The 22,279-nt window shown below is 41.4% G+C and overlaps 2 protein-coding genes across 4 annotated transcripts in view; both read right to left on the bottom strand.

The window, feature by feature from the left end:
* RNASEH2A (ribonuclease H2 subunit A) overlaps nt 1-22,279 on the bottom strand; it is a 63,475-nt gene that overhangs the window by 32,220 nt on the left and 8,976 nt on the right. The window lies entirely within an intron of this gene.
* On the bottom strand, nt 7,188-9,277 carry JUNB (JunB proto-oncogene, AP-1 transcription factor subunit). Of its 2 annotated transcripts, XM_088133594.1 has the most exons (2): nt 9,126-9,277; nt 7,188-8,712 (listed from the first exon to the last, which is right to left on the bottom strand). In XM_088133594.1, exon 2 carries the CDS (start codon nt 8,682-8,684, stop codon nt 7,827-7,829), a length of 858 nt encoding a protein of 285 aa, XP_087989720.1. In that variant the 5' UTR covers nt 8,685-8,712; nt 9,126-9,277; the 3' UTR covers nt 7,188-7,826. The 2 variants fall into 2 exon arrangements, with proteins under 2 accessions (XP_087989720.1, XP_025024418.1); XM_025168650.2 differs by having other exon boundaries at nt 7,188-9,197.

Raw genomic sequence — 22,279 nt, 5'->3', positions numbered from 1 at the left:
AGTCACTGAACAAATGGTCGTAATTCAAGGATTACCTGTATTGTTGCATTACACTGGTTGGGCTGTCTACATGTATTCAATATACCTAAATAGACTAGCTTAGGGAAAACTGCTAATGAAAGCAAACATTAGTTACTAGGTGTGCCAGTAGGGAGCACACTCGGCTAGCTCTGGGAATGACAAGAATGAACAGTTCGGATATTTGCACCATAACAGGCTATAAGTAACAGGTCAAATAAACTGAGCATAGCATTACAAAGCTTCAGATAGTCCTGAACCTTTTTGAAGCACACAGCGCATTCACTTAGGCTGTTGCTGAGAACTCATACCAGACAGGTGGAGCCCCAAGTTTCCATATATAGTAGAAATGAGAATGAAACCCTCTTCTAAAGCTTTATTCTGCATACAGTCTAATGAGTTCAACTTTCCTCAGGGCGAGGAAAAATGTTCTCATCCACTCCACCCAGTTGTATTCTACTTACCCTTGGTTAAATTATGCGCTTGCCTTGTGCAGCCCTGTGCCTAGGTTTTGCAAAATAACAAATGAGAATGAAAACCTGGGAGTTATGAGTTTTAACTACATATGTTCTCAAGTATGCTGAATTAAGGAAACAGCTGGAACCAAAGAGATGATGAAACTACCACTGAGGAGGAGATTCTATCCCTTTAAAGAAAAAAGTTTGTCTACATTGTTCTCAGAAGTTCTCCCAAGAGGACATTCTATAATTTTTCTCTGTAAATTCCTGTGCTGAGCTACTCTTTCCCCCACCCAACTCCTGGTATTTAGCTTACATCTACTTTCCTGTAGTTTAAATGCATGTCTCACCTTGTCTAATCCCCAGAGCACAAGGTTTACCATCATTTACTTCCCTGGGCATAACATTTTAGCTTTGTTTTTCGCTGGTTCTTTTTCACTTGTCTGCCCAATCGGCTGCATGTGTGTATGTATTCCTTGCCAATTGCCTTATCATTTGCAGTTGGATGAGAAAAATAGTAAGGTGATCCTGTTCATTAATATATGAACTGCATACCTACTTCCTATTATCTATTTCTTCCTCAAACCTTTTCATAAGGCTATTACATCATGGAGATACTCAGTAAAGATCCTCAAAATAAGTTATCCTGTCAATATGAGTCCTTTTGACTAAGCTGTTTATCATAAACAATATAGAAGCTACATTGGTGCTATCCTTCTTTTCAAAAAAAGCAAGCGCTCTGTTCTCTTTTTGGCCTTAAAATCAAATTGCTTTATTTGTCCTAATATCTTGCTAAATTAAAAAAAAAAAAAAGCTTGTAATTCCTCGAATCTTATTTTACTTTACAAAATCCTGGCAAAAGAGTTGTGATACCCACTGCTTCTGTTTCCTGTAGCTTGTGGATAAAGTTCAAGGTATTAACTTTGATCTCTAGGTCTGTTATGCCTTGGGCACTGCCAATCTCAGCACTTCACTTGTTTGAATAAATGTGTCCAAGACAGGACTATTTTCTTGACTGTACCATCTATGATTCAGGCTTACAGAGAGAGGAAATACCCAACAATTGTGGGAATTCTCTTTTTCCCAGATGTTCATGCTCCAGGGTCTTCCTAGAAGAGTAGTAACATTTTCCTCCTCGATCCTCCTCCTAGTAAATGCCAACCAGGTTCAGTCTGTTATAACTGGTTCTTTGTTTTCAGCTTGTCTTACTTTTTTTGGTAGTTAGCCATTCTAAGCCCTTTGAAGAATCAAAATAAGTATCAAAACAACAGAACTGTAGGACATGGCTTCCGCACATTTATCTTTAAGAAATTTGTCTCACGTCTCCTTTAAGAGTCTTGAAGCCATTAAGATCCAGCAACATGAATTCAGATTGTCATATTTTGAATCATTATCCTACCTTTTACCAACTTTGTTTTGTCAGTGTTATGTCTCAGTGCAATTTCCTTCTTTGCAAGGAACTGCATATTGAGTAATCCTGACCTTAAACAAACACAGGCACGCGCACACACGTGCGTCTGATCTCTTGCTTGTTTGGAGCTGACCAACAAATCCACTTCCCCATCCCCAGATTTAGTTTGGTTGCTTCTTACACTTCTCTGTTGTCCCCAATATCCTTTGTTAGTTACAACTTGTTTTACAAGTTTGCTGTTCCAGTTTTGTCTCAGTGTATTTATGCTACTTGTTCCTTGATAACCTGTTTTGCTTTTTACTTCCTTTAAGTTACCCTTATGATGTCAGAGCATTAAAGGTTCTTAGTGCCTTACTTTACCTTCCCAGTTTCTCTTGTGTGCCTTCAAGTTTCCACCATTTAGATATGAAATGGAAGAGGAGAGGAAAATGTCCTGCTTGCCTCTCTCCTTCCCCTCTCTTCCTACCCCCACTCCCTCGCCCAGAGGTATAGATGAGGACAGGCACAAGGCGCTGCCTCATCTTCAGCTGTGCCATAAATACTGCAGCCACATTCCATTCCACATCAGCTTGTCGTCCTTCCAGGGACAGCAGGTTGCTCCATATAACTCCAGGAAGGTCTAGCAAAGATCTTGCCGCATTCCTTTAGGTAATAGCAACAAGTAGTTAACAACCCAAGAAGGCAGTGTAGACAGGAGGAATTTGGTACTCTGGTCCTAGCTATCCCTTACTGAAATCCAATTCCTCTCCCCAGTTGGAAATGGGACTCAAGTTTGACTGCTATAGTTTCTGTCTTCCCAAAGACCTTCCTCAAAACCCTGACTCACCAAGACTTTAAATATCCTTGTACCTTTTATATACCTATTGTATTCCTAGCATGCCGTTGCTATCCTCAATTGGATCTATCTCTTGTAGAGAGGAGTTGTAAATATACAGCTCCTAAATCAAAATCTAATTTCCCATTTATTATTACATTTCTGCTCTGCCTTTCAGCTTATGAAAATATTTACTAACTAGGCTTCTTTGCACACCCTTGCTTCTAATAAAAGGAGGAATGAAAAGTAATAGCATGGTGCATGCTATCTAGTGGGATCACACATTGTCCTAAATCACAATATGTTTGCATTGATGTTTCATTCTAGTTTGTTCAGCAAATCATGGCTTCAGTAGCAAATATGAATCCTGCCAGTTATCTCATACTCCCTTCCAGAAGAATGGTTAAAGAGAAGAAACAATATAAACTTAAAAATAAACTGAAATAAAAATGATTTTATCTGCTGCTTAATTCCTAACTAATCTAGCAAAGTTAATTTTTTAAGTTGGTTAGCAAGTTATTTTACAAGCTTTTATAAATAACATGATTTTCTTTTCTTTTTTTTTCTGGTGAAACTTGTGTTTCACATCATATATAATCAGAAACTATATATAAAAATCAAGAACACTGGCTGCCAGTTCTCCTTTCCCCAACTTCAGCATCTCTACTGTGAGAAATAACCATGTCCTCCCCCAATTCAAAACCACTTTCTCTATGTCTCATACACAAAGTCGGCATTGCCTTTATGAACACTTTTAAAGTAACCTTTGAAGACAAATTGCCAAAATGAATTTGGCCAGTCCCAGTCCAGGAAAAACCCAGTGTGCGCTGTCTTTCTTCAGCCCTTGCTATTAGCTGACTATAAATGTTCTCTAAGGTCCCACATCCCATTTACTTTTTTCTGAGTCATACTGACCTTTTGATCTGTGGCTGAATCGTGGACTAGCATTTTTTTAAGGCAAGAAAAGCTGGATACCACATCCTGCTGTTGTGAGTAACTTTGTTTGGCCTACCCACAACTTCACTTACAAGTCCAGTTGGAAGCACATGCTGGATCTTGAGCAAGGGTGTACCTGAAATATAGAATGCTCGGCGTTCCATTGCCTAAAGGAGATCACTAAACTAGAAGACACTGATGCAAGGACTAAAATGTCCAGGACACTATCCTGTTTCCACTTCTTACAATTCTTCTGACATACAGCCCGTATTTATTCATCTCACTAAGCCATAATAGTTTCTAACTTAGTGTCATTTTAGCCCAGCCAAGTGTGACTTGACAAATCATACTTAGAATAAGCCATAATTTAGTTTGATGTGCGGATCTAGCCAAAGTCTTACCAAAAGCCATCAGTCTGATGACACCAAGGAAAACGATAGTCAAAGTGTGCTTACAAACTGACAATATCCTTCCCAACTTTAATATTTTAGAAGAAGGAACATCAGAAAAGCCAATAAGCCATCAAAGACCCTCCAAATCTTCACAGAACAGAATTCGGGGATAATCATGACTGAAAGGGCAACTATTTACAACATAGTTTGCGCATGACAGTAAGCCAGAGGTGCACAACCTAAAGCCCCAGGGTGTCTAGCAACCACCCGGGGCTTTTAAACATTGTTACTAAATTGTAATCTTTCAAATGGTCAGAGGGAAAACTTGAATATACAAGTAGAGGGTAACCATATTTATTTAATTAAAACTAAATTAAGTGGAATCAAAATTAGTTTTTGTTCTGACCCCACCTACTGTTTATGGAGTATGGTCCCCAGCATGCCACTCAAAATCAAGAGCAGCCCCAACCCAAGAAAGCTTTGGCATATCCAGGTATTGATCCATAAGGGGTAAGTTCACATCATGCCACACACACAGGCAAATGCCTGACAATTTAGCTTTACATGTGAACCACTGATAGGCAAACAACAGAGCTGCAAGTAGTGTATTGGATACATTTTGTATGAGAAATTAGACTCCTGATTTGTATAGTTCTGTTGCTCATCTTTCTCTACAGATGCAGGAGTAAAAATATGCTCTTGAAAGTCTCTTAAGAAAAATTGCTTGTTCATAGTGCACAGCAAAGGTGGAGGTGATGACGCAACTTGTTTAGATCTGCCACTATGTTCCCATTATATAAAACAATGTATTTATTAAGCTACCTCACATTTCTTCTTGTGTTCTGTCAGATGCACTCCCTGAAGTAAAAGACATCAGGAAGCACATAGTGGAACAAAAAAAAAGGGGGGGGGAAGGACAAGGAACCTATTCTGAAGCACAGAAACCAACCATGCTGAGCACAAATTGTGGACTGTAGTTTGCTTCTTAAACCATTTACTTTTATTTGTTAGATTTACATCCTGTCTTTCTTCTTGGAGCTCATGGTGGTATACATAAGCACTCCCTCCTCCCATTTTTCTGTACAATAACCACCCTGTGAGATAGACCGAGCTGAAAGAGAACAACTAGCCCCAAATCACCCAATGAGTTTCCACAACTGGAGATGGACTTAAACCTGGATTACCCCAGTGCTACACCAACACTTTAACCACTGTACCACACTGGCTCTAAACACACAGGCATCTAAGGTTTGCTCCAACCATTCCTTGTTAGTGGAAATAGAGGTTTGGACCATACAGCATACTAATTCATACAGCTTGTTTGTTTTTGTCTTAGCATGTTGTTTGAGTCCAGCCTGCTGTAGGCTATTCAAATCTTGGCTTAACAATGCATAAAACCAGTTAGAAAGATTTGGTTCCCCCACCATGCTAACCCATTAAACAGTTTGCTTGGTTCATTTCTGCAAGTTTTGTGAGAAATCAGCTACAATTTGTAGTATGTGAACCCAGTCAATTTTAACTTATTCAACGAGCCATGACTAAATAAACTCTAGCTTAGAGCAATTCGTGAATCCAGTCAGTGTCTTCTCTCTTGGGCCAATACTCATTGGGAGGGAACATCAAAATAGAGACAGAACCTCAGCAAAGATTTTTAGGGAACTGACACACAAGAAAACCCTTCTCTTAAATCCTTCACCATATTAGTGAAACAACACTATTGGTAACATAAGAACCACTAATGAATCTTCTAAGTGAGTCTTCTGGAAGAGGTGCCTTGCTTAGTCCCAGTACTGGCAAAGGAGCTAGTTTAGGGTTTGAGGGACGGAGTAGCCTCAGGTGCTAGTTCCTCACTCAGCTCCTGGCTGAAGGATAAAACCAGCTGATAACCTTCACTGGGCTGTTGTAGGCCTGGCTTAGCGCTTAATTTCTGAAGGAAAATCGAGATCAGATATAATCGATCATAACGGTTATCTCTGTTTGTAGAAGTGCCTGTATGAATTGGATGCGCTCTCAAGTGGCCAGAGGCGACTTCTGAAAGGGAGTGGAGGGCGGCGTTTTCTTTCCCCGCCAGCACAAACTCCGCGATATTTACCGAACAACAGTTGGGGCTGACCACGCTAAGATTACCAGCAAGAGCAAGTATTATGGGAAAACTAACAACAGCAGAAGATGAAAATCCACAACCACGGCCCTTCGACAGCGGGTGTGTCATTCCCCCGCAGGATAAACGTGTGAACCAGGCATTTGTGTTGCCCCCACGGGCCAAGCACGATCCACCCCAGCCAGCTCGCTGAGGTTCGTGGCTTTGTGGTATCTTGGGACATTCCCAGCCCCAAAACATCGCCCCCTTCCTTGTTTGGCTGGAAATTGACATAGTCCAAGGGCCTTTGCCTGGCAACGTGGGCGGGGGTTCCCGGAATGGAGCCCGACCAGCAAAAACGTCACGAGGCAGAAACTGACCAAATATGGCCATCTTCCCCTGCGTCAGCGCGAACCCCCCCCCCTCCTTGCCCTGGAGGCTCCACCCTTTAGAGCTGAAGTCAGAACTTGCGAGATCAAGGAAGTGAAGCTAAGCGTGTGGGAGGCCAAGCCCTGGGGCCCTTAGGCGCGCCCCCTCCCTTTCCCGTCCTTCACTCCAACAGGCTTTCTAAGCACCAGAGCTTTCGCATCAAAGCTGTGAGTTTGACATCAAAAGGAAAAACAGAGGCGGGGGGAAGGAAACAGATTCCGAAAACCTCGGGAGAATGACGCGCAGCAGAGGGGGCACCGGGCACAGCGTCGCGGCACACGCAGAGCTCAGATTCGGCTGATCACAGAAAAGATACCATACGGGGAGGATGAGAAAAGGAAAGAGAACAAGAGGAAGCGCGGTGAATTCCAGCAGACACATGACAGCCGGTCTAATTAGGTTTATACTAACAGGTCCATTAGGAAGAACAAACATACACCGGAAGGATTAACGACCAGGTACTGTCGCCAGGGCGTTTCAGAAATTAAATACTCCCCATCTCTCTGCATTTGATAGTTTCTCGAGGCATAATGTTAAAGGGTAACAGGGTCATGTCTACACCTATGTAGAAATCCACAAAATGAAGACTTTGTTTAAAAAGGTAAACGAGTTGGCGATAAGTTGTGGCACATGAAAAGAGGCACACAGATAAAGTAGTTCGAACATGTTTACTTAAATAGTTTCAATAAAAAGTCAAAACACACAAATACAGTCATGGGGGGGGGAATGAACTTGAGGACTCAACAGTATTAAAAGCTTTAGTAAACAAACCCCCTTCCCCTTCCTGGCCCTTTTGTCCATGCAACAGCCTCTTGGGGGAAGAGAGGTGCTGAGATTCAGTCACTTCCCTGACAAACTCTGTCCTGGTCCCTTTTCTTTCGGTTATAAATTAAATTAAGTCCATCATTTCTTTTTCTACTGGCATGAAGGAGACCGGAAGGCCAGTTTTCTGGGCTCTGTCTCGAGTACCTCCAGTTCCGCTGCACCATCCAGCGATGCAGCCGAGAGCACAGGAGTAAGAGAAAAGCGTTTCTTTTAAATACACACATACGAAATCACGCTCACCGACAGATATAAAAAACTTGTACACACTCAGCACAGATTGGAGTTCTGGATCCACCAGACTGAGTCACAGACATAACTTGGAAACCCGGACTTCGGAACAGAGGTGCTCGGAACTCGGCACGCCAGTCCGGTTCCATGTAAACTTTTGCGTGACAAGTCCACTTCTTTCTCAATGCGGAAGAAGTCTTTGAGATGTCGGCAATCGGCCTGGTCCCTCGCCTCATCAGAATGACTGCTGCATCTTGGTTGTCAAGAGGAGCTGGCAGCCGTTGTTCACGTGGTTCATTACTTTCTGCTTCAACTGTGCTACCTGATCCCGGAGCGCACTGGCAGTGTTAGACAGTCCCGCGTTCTCGTTCTTTAAGCTCTTCACCTTCTCCTCCAGCCGAGCGATGCGCTCCAGCTTCCTCTTCCTGCATTTGGTGGCAGCCAGGCGGTTGCGCAGCCGCTTCCTCTCCACCTTGATGCGCTCCTGGTCTTCCATGTTAATAGGAGACACAGGCGGGCTTTGCACATCCGGCACCGTCTGGGGTTCCTCTTTGAAGCCCCGCACGGGGTGGGGCAAAGCTAGACCGTGAGGCTGCGGCATGTAACTCAGGTTGGCACTGGGGAAGCTGGACGTAGTACTCAGGGAACCGGTGGGGTTGTAGCTGGTCAGGTTGGTGTAGACGGGAGGCGGCTCCTGGGGAAGGGAGGCACCGTAGCCACTACTGGCCGACGAAGCTGCTACCGCGGCCCCGATCGAGACGTTGGGAGGTGGCATGTGGTTCATCTTGTGCAGATCATCCAGCGCCTTGACAAAGCCGTCAGCAAAGCCCTCCTGCTCTTCGGTGGCTCCCCGCGGATAGTAGTACTGTCCCGGCGGCGTGGGAGTGGTGGTTATCACGCCGTTGCTGTTCTGAACGATAAGGCGCTCTAGCTCCGGGGCAGCCAGCTTAAGCGAGGAGCTCGCCGTTTCAGCCGACTGTTGCTGAAGCGAGCCCGGAAAGTAGCCAGCGGGGCTGTCTTCTTGGCCGCGGAGATGGTGGGGGAGCTGGGACTTCAGGCTGCGGAACGGCTCGGCCGACAGGTTCAAAGCCATGCCCGACTTCAGCGCCTTGTAGTCCTGGCTGTAGCCGGAGAAAAAGGAGTCAGGGTAGAAAAGCTGCTCCATCTTCGTGCACATCAGCCGCGCGCTGGGAGGAGGGGGTGGATACCCGGGCTAGGACCGTCCGAGATGGCTCGGGGCTCACAGGAAAGGCCTTCTCTATCTGCCTGCCTGGGGCGCGGGTCGAGTTCTTCTCCCAACGCGAGGAGAGCGCGCTTCCGCCTCCCTCCCAAGCTTCACTTCCAGATTTCAGAGCGAGACAGACAGAAGGGGGGAAGAAAAGCTTGTCTTTCCGGCGGTTTCTCCAACCACCCGCCCTGACTAAGCTCTGCTAGCGAGGATGATTCACGCTTGTCCCCCACAGAAGGCAAGCCCACAGGACGAGCGTGCCGGCTTCAAGCCCTCCCCGAGAAGCAAAAGGAGCAGGTACCGTACCGGCCAAGGGGGAGCCTCCAGCGCGCTGATGCCAATTGTGAGTTATCTGGGCTGCAGCGTGCGTTTCCCGGCGCCTTTTATTCTGGCAGTGCCCGCGGCGCTGGCGGAAGGGCACCGTCATTGGCTGGAGCGCGGAGCACCTCCGCCCACCGCGGCGCACGCGAAAGGGGAACTGAGCTCATTGCTCGGCAGCTCGTGCTCCAGTAAACAGCCCGCGGGGCGGTGGCGGGGGGGGGGGTGAAAGAGAGCGCGTCAGAGTAACGGAGATGGGCGGGAGCGCGGGGAAACCGGGAGCGAAAGCAGAAGAAGGTGCGGCGGGGACGGCGGGAGGCCGTGTGAGCAAAGGCACGCATGAAGCAGAGACGCGGCTGGTGTTTGACGTCCTTCACGCTGGGGAATAAGCCTCTGTGAATTTAGGGCTGCTTAGTTCTAAGCAAGTGTACGGTATTGCAACGGAGAGCTAATGGGGGCGGAGGGAGGCTTGCTTTCTTTTTCGGAGAGAGAGAGCTCTTGAGAGGCGTCGCAGTCGTGCACTGGCGGCCGGTTTGCATATTAGGTTGGTATCAAGTACCTCCTAGAGGTTTAAGTTGGCTGTGTGATCTTTGGCACGTCACTCCCTCAGCCTAGCTAACTTCACGGAGTTATTGTAAGAAGGAGAAAAGTAAATAACGCCCATAAGCCAGCGTTTCTTGGAAGAAAGGTGACAGATTAGTACGTTTTTTTATTTATTCAAAGGCAGATCAGTTTCATTCTCTAAGCGCCAGAAACCTCATCTGATTCTTTAGGACTGCAAGAGCTTCCAGTATTAGTAAATATCAGGAAGCATTTCTTTGTAAGAATTGTCTTGCATGTTCCGTGAAGATAACATAGGTGCATTAACATAGGTTCATCGATTCTAGAAATTTCTGAACAGATATTTTGTAACATGAATGAGCCTCTGTCAAGATACAGATCAGATGACAGTTATTACCTAACTTCTGATGCTAAATGCCCTCTTCTATAAATTATAAACATTTAACTGGACACAAACAGTTCAGCCAGTATATTTGAGAAATAAATGTACACTGAGATACATTCAAACAGGTATGTATGAATGTCACAAAATATGTAGAAATAATCTCATGTCAAATGCATACATTGACATCAGAAGCCACAGACAAATACCACTTGAAGGCATAACTCAGACATAAGTTACACCCTGCCATATTCAAAATAAACACAGATGAACAACTTAGAGAGATCTGCATACCATATTCAGATTCCAGAGAAGGAAAAGAAGAAAACATGCCAAAGATCATAATGTACACAAAAGCTCAGCAGGGCATAAGAATTAAGGGGTTAAGCTAAAGCTTTTACCCACACACAAAATAATTTTGAGAGAGAGGACACAGAAATACATATAGCAAAGAATCTTGTAGATACAGAGCTGTATCAATCCTGATCCAACCTATTCACCCACAACTAGAAGTACAAGGTGAAAAGTCAGACTCAAGCCTGGTGTCTAAATCTGTGAGGGTCATCTTTTTCCCCTTATTATATGTAATAAGATATATTACATATATCTTAGCCTTTAACATAGATATGTTTATATATACACACACACACACACACACACACACAGACACACATATATACATATACATACATACACGTACGTACATGTAGGGGTGTGTGTATATATATGTATATGTACACACATAGCCGCACAGAAACAAGTATTTGGGGAAAACCCCATATTAAATATTCTCTCAGCACAATAACAAACTTGTCCCCTAGCCATCATATATTTTTTGTTGCCCTCAGTAATTTTATTAACCATGAAACAAGAAATAAAAATGACATTAACAGTGAAATGGAGACATGAAAGGAGTATTTATTCAGAAAGTTGAGTTTAGATAGCTGTGTATGAAAAAAAAAGGTGAGTGGAAAATATGTAGATATACATGGAATTCATAATTTCATAGCATTTCCTCAGATAATAACAAAGGCACTTTGAAACAAACTTTTCTTATGTTCTGCCCGAGTGATTGCATCGTAATATTTCACTCCTAAACACATTGCAGTTAAATGATCATATAAAGCACATAATGGAGTCAAACATTTAAAAGATTCCCAACTATTTATACTGTTGGTAGAGAGTTACTACTTTGGTGTCTGACATAAAAACAGATGTTTGTAATGAAGAAATGCTTGCTCATGCTCTGCCTCCCTTCTGTTCTGGTTGTAAGAAAGAAACAATCATAAAAAAGATTCTTCTACACAGTGTGATGAAGTTATACTGGCACAGAGTAAAAAGGTCTCAACTTCTTCAGATATAAGTAGGACAGAACAAGTATCCATATAGACAAGTGTCCATGTCTATATGGATACATGGTCCAGTAGCAAGAAACAAATAAAACCTACAGTACAGTATGATGTTTTTAAAACAGTGCCTATAAAGAGCACTGTTGGGAAAAAGACTATGACAGATTTAGACAAAACCTTAAAGTGCAGAAACAACACACCAATAAGATATCTATTGTCAAGGTTACCTGTGAAATCTGGACCATGTGAAAGGAAGAACAAAGAAAAACTGATGCCTCTGAATTGTGGTGGTGGAGAAAATTGTTGAGAATAACCTTGGACCACAAGGAAGACAAGTCATTCAAAACTAGATGAAGTAAAACCAGATTGCTCACTGGAAGCACTAATCACGAAGCTAATGCTTAAGTATTTTGGGCACATAAAGAAGGTGAACTGGAGAAGACCCCGATGCTTGGAAAAAGTAAAGACAATTAAAAGAGGCCACAGAAAGACAGGGGTAGCTAGGCACTATCACCAATTTCACAAACATAAGCCTACACAAACTCAAAGAAGCATATAACCCTTGCAAAATTATGTCCATTGGGTCACAATAAGTCAGAAGAAACAGAATGGCTGAATAATAAAAAAAGAGGGTCAGACCTAATTAGTACTTGATCAAGAAATCATAGAGCTCTGGCTAGATAGAAAATCAGAAAAAGAATCCTGAAAGAAGGATGAGCCACTTCTGTACTGTTCCTAAGAAGGAAACAACTTCCATATTGTTACCAAGAAAACTGCATGAGGTGTCCATGTAGTCTCCGGGAGTTGAGCTCAACTCAGGCAAATTTTGACTTGATTTTTCAAAATCAGAGGTGATGCAGATCAAGCTTTCTTAAATGGCCTTCATCCCACCCCATTATGTATAAGGATCAGTAATTATTAATGATGAATAAAATAAACATGCTTATTTTATATATCCCAAGATTTATAATATAATATAATATAATATAATATAATATAATATAATATAATATAATATAATATATATATTTCAAGTTTGCCAGTAATATATTTAGTATAGGACAAACATTTGTGGACTAAAGCACTGGCAAATTTTGACTCGCGTTGAGTTTAAATCCCCCAAATATAAAAATAAAGAAACCTAAAATTAATGTCAGGCATACCAATTTCTTTTGGGCCAAAGAACTACTGTATTAACAAATGGGAGAGAGAGAAAGGGAAAAGACAGGAAGGGAAAGAAAAGATGGATCCATCTACTATGGACTCTGGCTACACCCACCTCTTGTATAGAGCCCTCAACAGATTACACCCATAAGAATGCAGCTCTCTACAGAAAAATGATACTGCATCATTGCTTAGGAGCAATTAACTTATGTTGAGATAACCCTATTCCCATCCATTCTCCCTGGATTCTTTTGGAAGCGACAGTTGAAATATGTGCAGAGGCTATTGAACTGATAGGACACAAGTTGTATGGAACTAAATAGCATGCAGAATCAAAGGAAAGGGGAATCAACCGCACAGATGCTGTTGCAAAAATAATCCATAAATCACAAATGATGAAAGGAGGTGTTCCAGATAGACAAACATTGTAGGCTCTGTCAGGTTAGAACGAGAGTCAGCCTTAGATTTTGTTCTCTTCCCTAGTACCACAGCAGGAAGTGCCAGCCTCTGGCGTTGCCGTTTAATCGTTACCTTTGTTTGCCTGCTTAACCCAGGCATCAGGCAGGAGGGTGAAGGTTAGGGTGCGGCAGAGAACACTCCCTTGTATGGCAAGCATCTAAAAGGTACCCAGCCTTGCATAATGGGGCGGAGAGAGAGAAGCAGCATAATATACAAAATAACTTTTTTGCACTGAGGTAGCTTAGCAATAAAGTTGCTATATCCAAATGAGCTTTGTAAGGCAGTGCATATTTCTCTCCTTTGCAACATGGTGCTAGATATTGATCATCCTTTCAGTATTTCTCCTAATTCAATTCCATTTATTGCAATTCATGATGTGCAAAAGTATGATTGCCCCTGTCGCATTTTGTGTAGAATATCATGATGAAGCTTTCAAACAACCCAAATGTGTTAAGGTTGATTAAGGTTTTTTTTTTATACCTTTATAATTTGAAAAGTATAATAAAAAGTAATCAGGAATGTCAATTTATGGTTTTGATTATACATTATGCTTATTTTCAGGGATCATTTTGTTTTTAGTTGTTATTTGTCATGTAAAGCACAGAACAAAAACGTGTAATACAATTTTAGAACAGTGAAGGAAGCAAAGTCTTGGAGTACACCATGTACTATGTTAATCTGGGGTGCGGATAAGGGGGAAGGGAGAAATCAAGAGCTAAAATGTATATTAGTTAATGCATTTTATAATGAGTGTATCCACTAATTAACTATGCCCATAATGTGCTTTGTTTGACTTAGCTTGTTTTGTGAACTCAGTCACTTGCAGTATGTAAACTATGATTTGTTTATTTACTATGTTTCTGTACTGGCATGCTCTTAGCAATTTACGAGTTAATGTACTGTATGAACTCAAATGACTGTATTTTGTTCCATAAACAATGGATTAGCATGTTGTATGAGCCCAGCCACAGTTTTACACACTACACAGACTGGGAATTTCATATCCCATCAGTTAAGACTGGAATAGAAATAGTAAAACAATAAAAACAGTAGTAAAAAAATAAAAAAATATTACGAGGCAGAAGCCCAGATGGAGATAGAATTACTAGTCCAATCACCAATTTAAGTCAAGGGTACAGTTCTATCTGCGAAAATACTTCAAACATAGGGATAACTAGAATAGTGGAAGGTAAGAATTCAGAAAAGCTGGAACCAAGGAAAAACTCTCTCTTGACTATGGAACAACAAAAACTTGTGTATGTAATTTATAATAGGGTTGGCTAGTCCACTAGGGAGGCCCCTTGCTGACTGCCAGAAAATGGAACTCAGAATCCCTTGACTTTACTAGGCCTGAAGTAGCTTTTATATCCTGAACACTAGCTTCACACATTGTACTCAGCCATGATTTTTCACAGTTTAATGAACAAATCAAAATGGCTGGACTCAACAACATGCAAAAAAAAGAAAGTCACAAAATGGCTTGGTATATTGTGAGCCAAACTCTAGTCTTTGATTGCTTTTCTATCTAGCTCCCAACCCCAGACCTTGGTGCTTCCAGTCAGCCCTAAATCTCCTAAGAACCTTTATATGTCAAACAGTTCTTAGGAGATTTAGGACTAGACTGGAAGGACAATGGCTGCACCAGGATAATGGTACAATTTCGACAACTGCTTTCTTGGTGTTTTTAAAATTGAGATATTGGGAGAAGAATGTCAGTGAATGATGGAGAAGCATAATGATTTATCCATGTTTTATATTATGCATTCTTCAGTTGTGTTTGCATGACATACTCATTTATAAGCTTTTCTTAGCAAGCTTGTGTGTAGCCCCACACAATACAATAGGCAATGCTTTAACATATTTCAGATTAATTGTGTTATTCAGACCCAAAACTGCCAGTATCATAGATTATCTTAATTGTTAACATATCTGGGTTAAGATCCAGAATGGTGACGATTCTGGGTTTGACAGATACAATGAGCCTGAAACCTCAACTGTGTTAGCTGGAGCTAGTACATGTATCGTGCATACATTACCTTGGAGACTATACTAGAATTGTAACAGTTTTGCTTTTCATATATCCAAGCACCACATGAATGTGCTAGAATTGTCAATCTGAATGCGCAATCAATACAGGCAAAAGGGAGCACTATTAAAATGATTAATTGTAGGTAGCTGTGAAACAGCATAGATCTGAGGATATTTGGTTTGTGGCAACTTTCCAAGCAACACTGGTTGTTGTTCTGGCTATGTTTCAGGTTTTCAAGAGCACAATTCTCAGAAATAACCCCTCCCCTTGCTTTTTTTTTTTTTTTTGGTTCACCACTAAAATTGCAGTGCATGCGTTTGGCTAAAAAAACGTACCATTACTTCTAAGTTAGAAATTGTTGTTCTTTGTCAACTTTCTTTAAAAATCACAATTAATATCCTATTAAAAACCACTTGCAATATATTTTCTCCTTTAGTGGAGCTGGATGGTATACAATATGTGCATAATAGTAACTGAAAGATTTGCTAGTCAGCTCTGTGTGCTAATCTGGCCTTTGGTGTATTGCTAAAATGTTCTTCAATAAGACTTCTAGCTAAAGTAATTAAAATTAATAGCACATACACTTCAGTATATGTTAGATGACACTTCAGTCTTATAAATGATGCATGACATACACTGTGATTAACTGTCTATTCCAACAAAAGTAAGTTACTAACTAGATGAACTGATTTTCACAAACCAGTATTTGATTCTTCTGTAATTTCTACCATGCTATAGACTCCCCAGAATCTTTAGGATACTTTATGGCTTTAGCTTAAAGAACAAAGTACAAGAATTAAATACAGTGGTACCTCGGGTTACGAATTTAATCCGTTCCATGACTCTGGTCGCAACCTGATTTGTTCGCAACCTGAAGCAAATTTTCCCACAAGGTTCAATGTAATTACCATTAATCTGTTCCGGCGTCCGCGGACCACGTGTCAAGGGCGGAAAAACAGCCGCGGACCGCACGGCAGGGCGGAAAAACGGCTGTGGACCGTGTGGCACGGGCGGAAAATGGCCGCAGACCACGTGTCACGGTGGAAAATGGCCACGGATCCGGTTCGTACCCCAAGGCGGAGTTCACAAACCGAGGTAAATTTTTGCGGCAGAGCTGGTCGTAACCCGAAAACTTCGTAAGCAGAGGCGTTCGTAACCCGAGGTACCACTGTAAGTTATTGGGGTTCTTGTATGGGAATAACTGTGATTGCAAATCCCAATTCTTGGGCTCAGTTAAATGGATAAATAGGCCACAGACTATTCATCCCTTTCCTAAAACCTGGCCCTGAATCAAACAGCATTTACTTCAGTATGAATCTCCTATTTGAACTCCAGATTATTGTGTTATTTCCCTGAATGAAATAATGCAACTGTGTGCACTTTACTAGGAGGCAAGCCCCATTGGCTGTATTTGCATAGTCCACAATGTGTGCTGTGTGAATCCAGCCTGTGGAAACAGTTCATGGTTCAGTGCAAATCTAGAAACCTGTGCTGAGCAACATGTGATTAAGTTAAGCATGAGAATGTGTGTTGTATGAACAGCAGACCAGTATTCCCTGTTAGACAGCTGGGTGCAGGACCACAGCCTTCAGTAACCTCATGCATATTTAGTTAATCAACCCAAGACTTCTCTGAAAATAAATATGAAAAGGAAAGGTTTGCATATGGATTAAAGCAATTCTGGCTATGTCCTCTGATAAGGGGATGAGGCTGTCTAGGTTTGGGAGGAGTTTGCTGTCAGGACTCTGAAGTTCTATTCCTGGGCCTCTTACTGATTCAGCATGTAAAGCTGAATGACTCACTTCCCCACTGTGGTCTCAGCTTCCCCATCTGTGGAAAGCCCTTTGGGATCACTGGATAGGAAGCACTAAATATAATACCCATCTCCACCCCCACTGAATTCTCCCAAAGAGGAAGGGGAAATGGCAGGATAGGGGCAGCTGCCCCATCCCAAAAGGCAACCAGGTATCAAGGAAGAGAAAAACTAAAACATTTCCCAAGGGTAGCTGACGAAAGCAGACATCATTTGTAGTTTGCAGGATACCCTGCTCTGAAGTATCACAGCTATTGCCCTTCTGATATTTAGCTTCCAGGTTTAATATCTAACCGGTGGTAAATTTTATAATATTTCCTTCATTATTTATGACATAGCCTTTCTATTTAGTATTTTGTTTGTTCACCTTATGTCCATTTTAGTTTCACAGATCTTCTACAATGATTATTTAATAGCTCTTATATGATAATACTTATCTTTTAAAAGAGAGATTATAAAAAATACTCTCTATGAATATGAAGTCTTGGACCTTAACTTCAAATAATGCAAGGCCAAATGGCAGAAATATTCTCCACCTGTATATGTATGTGCGTGTTAGTTTTGTATCCTGGCTTTTCATTGAGGAGCTCAAGGTGGTGGATATAGTTCTTCTTCCTTCCATTTTTCCCCACAACCATCACCCTATAAGTAGGTTGCGCTGAGAGAGTATGATTGGTCAAAGTCAGTGAGCTTGTCTGGCCTTTCCAATGCAAATCCATCACCTTAACCACTATACCACACTGGCTCTCTCATATATATTTGATTTTATTGTGACAATAAGGGAAATAATAACTACGCTATTAATACACTGAGACTCAAAAAAGCAACAGGAAAAGAAACCATTGCTTCTGCTATTTACAGATCCATCCTATATTCATGTTAGAGTAGCTGAGTCAGGAACTGTAGGACTGGGCAGAAAACAAGATAGGCTGGTGGAACATACACAAATTTATCTGCTGGCGAAAACAAGGTGGCGGAACATTAAAAAATACACTCATGGTTGGGGAAGATGGTTAAGAAGAGAGCACCCTTATGATCATGGATAGGTTCTTGTTGGTTCTGAGACTTTACACTATTTTTAGAAATTATGGGAGAAAATTCTCCCATGTTGGCAAGCGCAGAATGCGCATAGGTAGCTATAGTCAATTTTTCCCCCCTCCTTCCATGAATCATAGCTACACAATCATGCTGCATTTGTTGCCATGATAAGAGCACAAAATATAGCAAAAAGCAACATCCAATCTCAGCTTCTTAGCACAGCCTATAAACCCTACACTGGGAAGCCATTACTTAGTTAATAGACTATTTCCTGAATTTCTGTTATGGGGTTTTTCCCTTCCCCTCTCAGAATGAGTGGCTATAGGATAAGACAATCATTTTGCCAAATGTAGTATCAATTCTAAGAACTTGCATCTCTCCTTCTTATGCAGTTATTTACTCTTTATGTGTATATCCACTGTAAGTGCTGACTTACATAAAGACACATTAAACAGTTCTGCTTTAATTTAAAGCTAGGTCCTTTAGAGTAGACATATTTACTCCATAGATGTACACATAAGATCCTTTAATGTGAAAGATTTGCATCTTTTAAAGACTCTAGTTCAATATTTTTAGTTAAGCCCAGTGTGGTTAAGCATTAAATCTTTCAATCATTTTAAAAATTAAGTAATGGAAGTTCACCTACTTTAGGAAAGATTGAACAAGACTGTTGGCAAACAGCTGCATAGCAGCAGAGAGTAGAAACTGGTTTCAGTAGGAAAGAGACACACAGGTGTTTTTTACCTATAATATACCAAACATATGCACAGAATCCCAGCTTGGAACTAAGAAATGATAAACACTGATTGTGACATGGCAATAAAGTGTGATCTTGTGTATGAGAGAGAAGTAGCACAAACAAATTCAGCATAACATTTGCTGTTTCCATTGCCAATCCCTACTTTGTTTCTATTGCTGAATGGTGTTGTCCTACATTTATGAATGTGCCAATCATTATACTCAAAGCTTACTGGTTTTCTCCACTGGCTTTGTTGCCATCCCATTTCAGCAAGCCGCCAGCCTGTGCGAAAACCTCCAACTGCAGCAGGAATGGGGTGGGTCTCACTTCAGGATTCTGCCTGTCTTCTCCACGCTGGTTTGTCTGGCCCTTTCCACACACCCATTTTAGGTATCTCTCAAGCTAAAATAATGTGGAATAAAAAAAAAAAAAACCCAAATGGGCAGACACCAGGGGAGAAATAGCTCAACAAATGAGAGAAGCAGATTCTGCCATGATTATGCAATTAGCTAGGTCCTTAGAGCAGGAGAAGTGAAACTGACTAAATGCTGGACAACCTTTCTTCTATTTTGTGGGGAGAAGAGGGAAATTAATGGTATTGACAGATACAAGAAAACTGGCACAAACACAAAAGCCCATTTCAGTATCCATCCTTATTTTTTTGGACACTGCACTGAGGAAAAGAGGGGTTGTTGCATCTTAAGACCAAAACATGTTTCAGAATACTATGAAAGTGGGGTAGCAAAAATACAACCCTCTTCTTTCCCAAATAGGATAGTGGAGGTCTCCTCTCTTTTCCCTTGCTGGAAGCCTGGAGAAAAGTTAGTGTCAAAAAAAGGGAACCAGATAAATAATAGAATAGAAAAAAATTAGAAAACAAAATGGCCAATGGAAGGCAAAGGCTGGGGAGTAGTGGCTCCAGCACAGTCTGGACAATTACTATGTGTGACACCTCCTAACAGTTCTAAAACACCTCTGGTCATACCCTCAACGGTCAACTGACATTCTCTCCAAGATAACAGATGTAAGATACTGCAGATTTTATATACCTTCAAGCTACAGTAAGATAATGTCCAGTTAAAGGGAAACTTTTACATTAAGTCTAGTGCTTTTAATGACAACTTAAGGCTGTTTCACTCATAGGCTGGGATGGAGATGAAAGGTCTTTCCACACTTGCAACAAACATACTTGGGCAACATATTTTTTTCCTACTGTGACCCCATGATGTTGCCTTCATCTTATCTCCAGCCCATACATGAGACAATCCTAAAGCAGCATTTTCTCTCTACTGCTGACACTGCCCAAGCACAGCCTCATGGTGTATAAATCTGTCAGGCTTTTTCACCCATTACCTTGAAGGAAACACAAGTGACTGCAGTAATTGGAAAAAGAGGCAACAGAGGCAGGAATGGGCTCGGCAACAGGGGCAGCCATTTCATGCCAATATAGTTTTCTACCAACTTAAAAACAGGTGGGTAACATTTCAACTGGTTGAACTATTTCAAGTAGGGAAAGTCCTAAAGGCAATGTTGTGGGACCAAGTGGAAGACTGGTAACGTTAGGGCATGACTGTGTTAGTAAACTGCAAAGGGGGCTGGGCAGACAGACACTCAACTCTGCACAATTCTACATGAACTGTCAGAGCAAGTGAGGAATGTAGCAACTTCCTCTAAACTTGAGCACATCAGTGTGGAAGGAGACAATTGGCACCTATACATGGATGAATGAGTTACAAGGAGATCAACTGTGCTAATGCAGAGCATTTAGAGCCAACAGCTCTGAGCTGCCCTTTCTAAATTGAACGTGCAATGAAGCTCCCAGTGGAACAGTCTCAAATAAGCAAACCGGGTCTCCACTAATCTCCAGATGATCATAAAAACAGAGACCTGGTAGGGCTCTTTCTTACAAGGGACAGGTAATAGAAGGTCAGGCAGAACAGCACAGCCTGAATTTTAAAAAATACTCTTCCAGATCAACATTGATAGAAAATATGACAATCAGCTCTCTACTTCAGACTATCAAGCCATTAGAAAGCATGAAAGATGTATAGGTAAGAGCCTAAATGGCTGTTTGGGAGGTTTAATGGGGAAGGGCAACGCTTGAATTGCTGCAGAGGGTGAATAGGAGGCAAAAGAGCTGAGCTGAGATTGGAATATTTCAGAGGCAAAGAAAACAGGAAGCTCTCCCAAAGTCAAACTGAGAATCTGTCCAATCCTTAGTGTCCTTTTTCCTCCTTATTGCTTAACCTTGGAGTGGTTTCAGTGAGTTGCTGCATATACTGTAGGATAGAATCCATAGTTAAATTACTGCCACAGCTGCCAGAATTTAACCTCATCACTGTTTTCCTGCACATTTATATTTGATGTATCTTTTTCTTAATTAACAAGATGGGATATCTGTGTTTTTTTAAAGTGTTTCTAAATTTCTAGCATTTATGATCACTAGGAAAATGCTCCATAATAATAACATTGTATGTATCACTCTTAGAGCACTCTAAAAGATGGAACAATTGCTTTATAGCTTCCAGCTGTTTGTTTTCTTCCTGCTGTAAAGATGACAGTGAAGCAATCTGTAAAGGACAGACTTGTTCCATTCTTGAGTACATTCCTCCAAGAAGGGGAGGAAGCCTGGTTTAATCTTTTTATTGCTGTCTGGAAAAGAGTCAATATGGTGATCATATACTAAACCTGAGCAATATAATGCAGCCCTGTCATCTTAGATATCAACCATGACTAGTTGTCTTAAGTATGCATAAAACTATCAGAATGGAGTAAAGATGAAGTATTGTAGATAAACATGAATACACAGAGAAGCACAAGTTTGCATAGCTGTGCAGAGAATTCTTAGAAAGCTGAAAAGAACACCTTCATGATGTTATTGTAGTCTTCCCCAATCTGGAAATTACAGATGTGTTAGAAATTGCAGTTCCAACTCATCGAGAAAGCAGTAAGTGGGGAAAAGCTGTGTGAATAAACTGTAGATATGCATGGTATATAAATGAGTTAGCAGAGAACACTATGCATTCCCACATGCCTGCAGTTGGGGCTGGCCCAGTGTGTTCAGCTGCCTGAGCTGAATATAAACATTACACTCATTTTACCAACTAGGCAAACTTATCCCTAGGCAAACTTATCAGCAATTTGGCTAAAAGACAATCTGCATTAAAAAAAAAAAAAGATGACCTCCCAATAATCAATGATCCATAAACCAAACTGATTTCAAGCCAAACAACGTAATGACATACATAAAGTAACGCCAAAAAGGTAATTTAGGCCAAACAACAGAAGTTGCCAAGGACAGAGGGAAGAGAATATCAATTCATTCACTCCAGATTCACACATCATCCAAAACCATAATGTGGTTAGTTTGATTTTGGTTTGGTGTGTTATGTGAACTCAACTACTGTAGTTTGTAAAGCACTATTATGGTTTAGTGCAGGTATGAAGAACTCGTGCTTCCCCTGCCCCTTGGGATCATACTGCTGAAATTCTACAGCAAAACTGCCAATTTCTGGCAGCATTATTTCAGGACTTTTTAAAAAAAAGGTTTTGGGAGGTTTTAACAGTGGGAATGACTACAGTTTGCCACCCAGAGGCCTCCCACTCTG

The sequence above is a fragment of the Python bivittatus genome, unplaced genomic scaffold (assembly GCF_059951505.1).
Source record: "Python bivittatus isolate LINGU-HERP-01145 unplaced genomic scaffold, Pbiv_v1 ctg000080_np1212, whole genome shotgun sequence".
NCBI lineage: Eukaryota > Metazoa > Chordata > Lepidosauria > Squamata > Pythonidae > Python > Python bivittatus.
This window is presented reverse-complemented; position numbering and strand designations above follow the sequence as displayed.

Excerpts from the sequence above, each read along its gene's own strand:
- JUNB (XM_025168650.2), bottom strand. The coding sequence starts at position 8,768 with ATGTGCACGAAGATGGAGCAGCTTTTCTACCCTGACTCCTTTTTCTCC.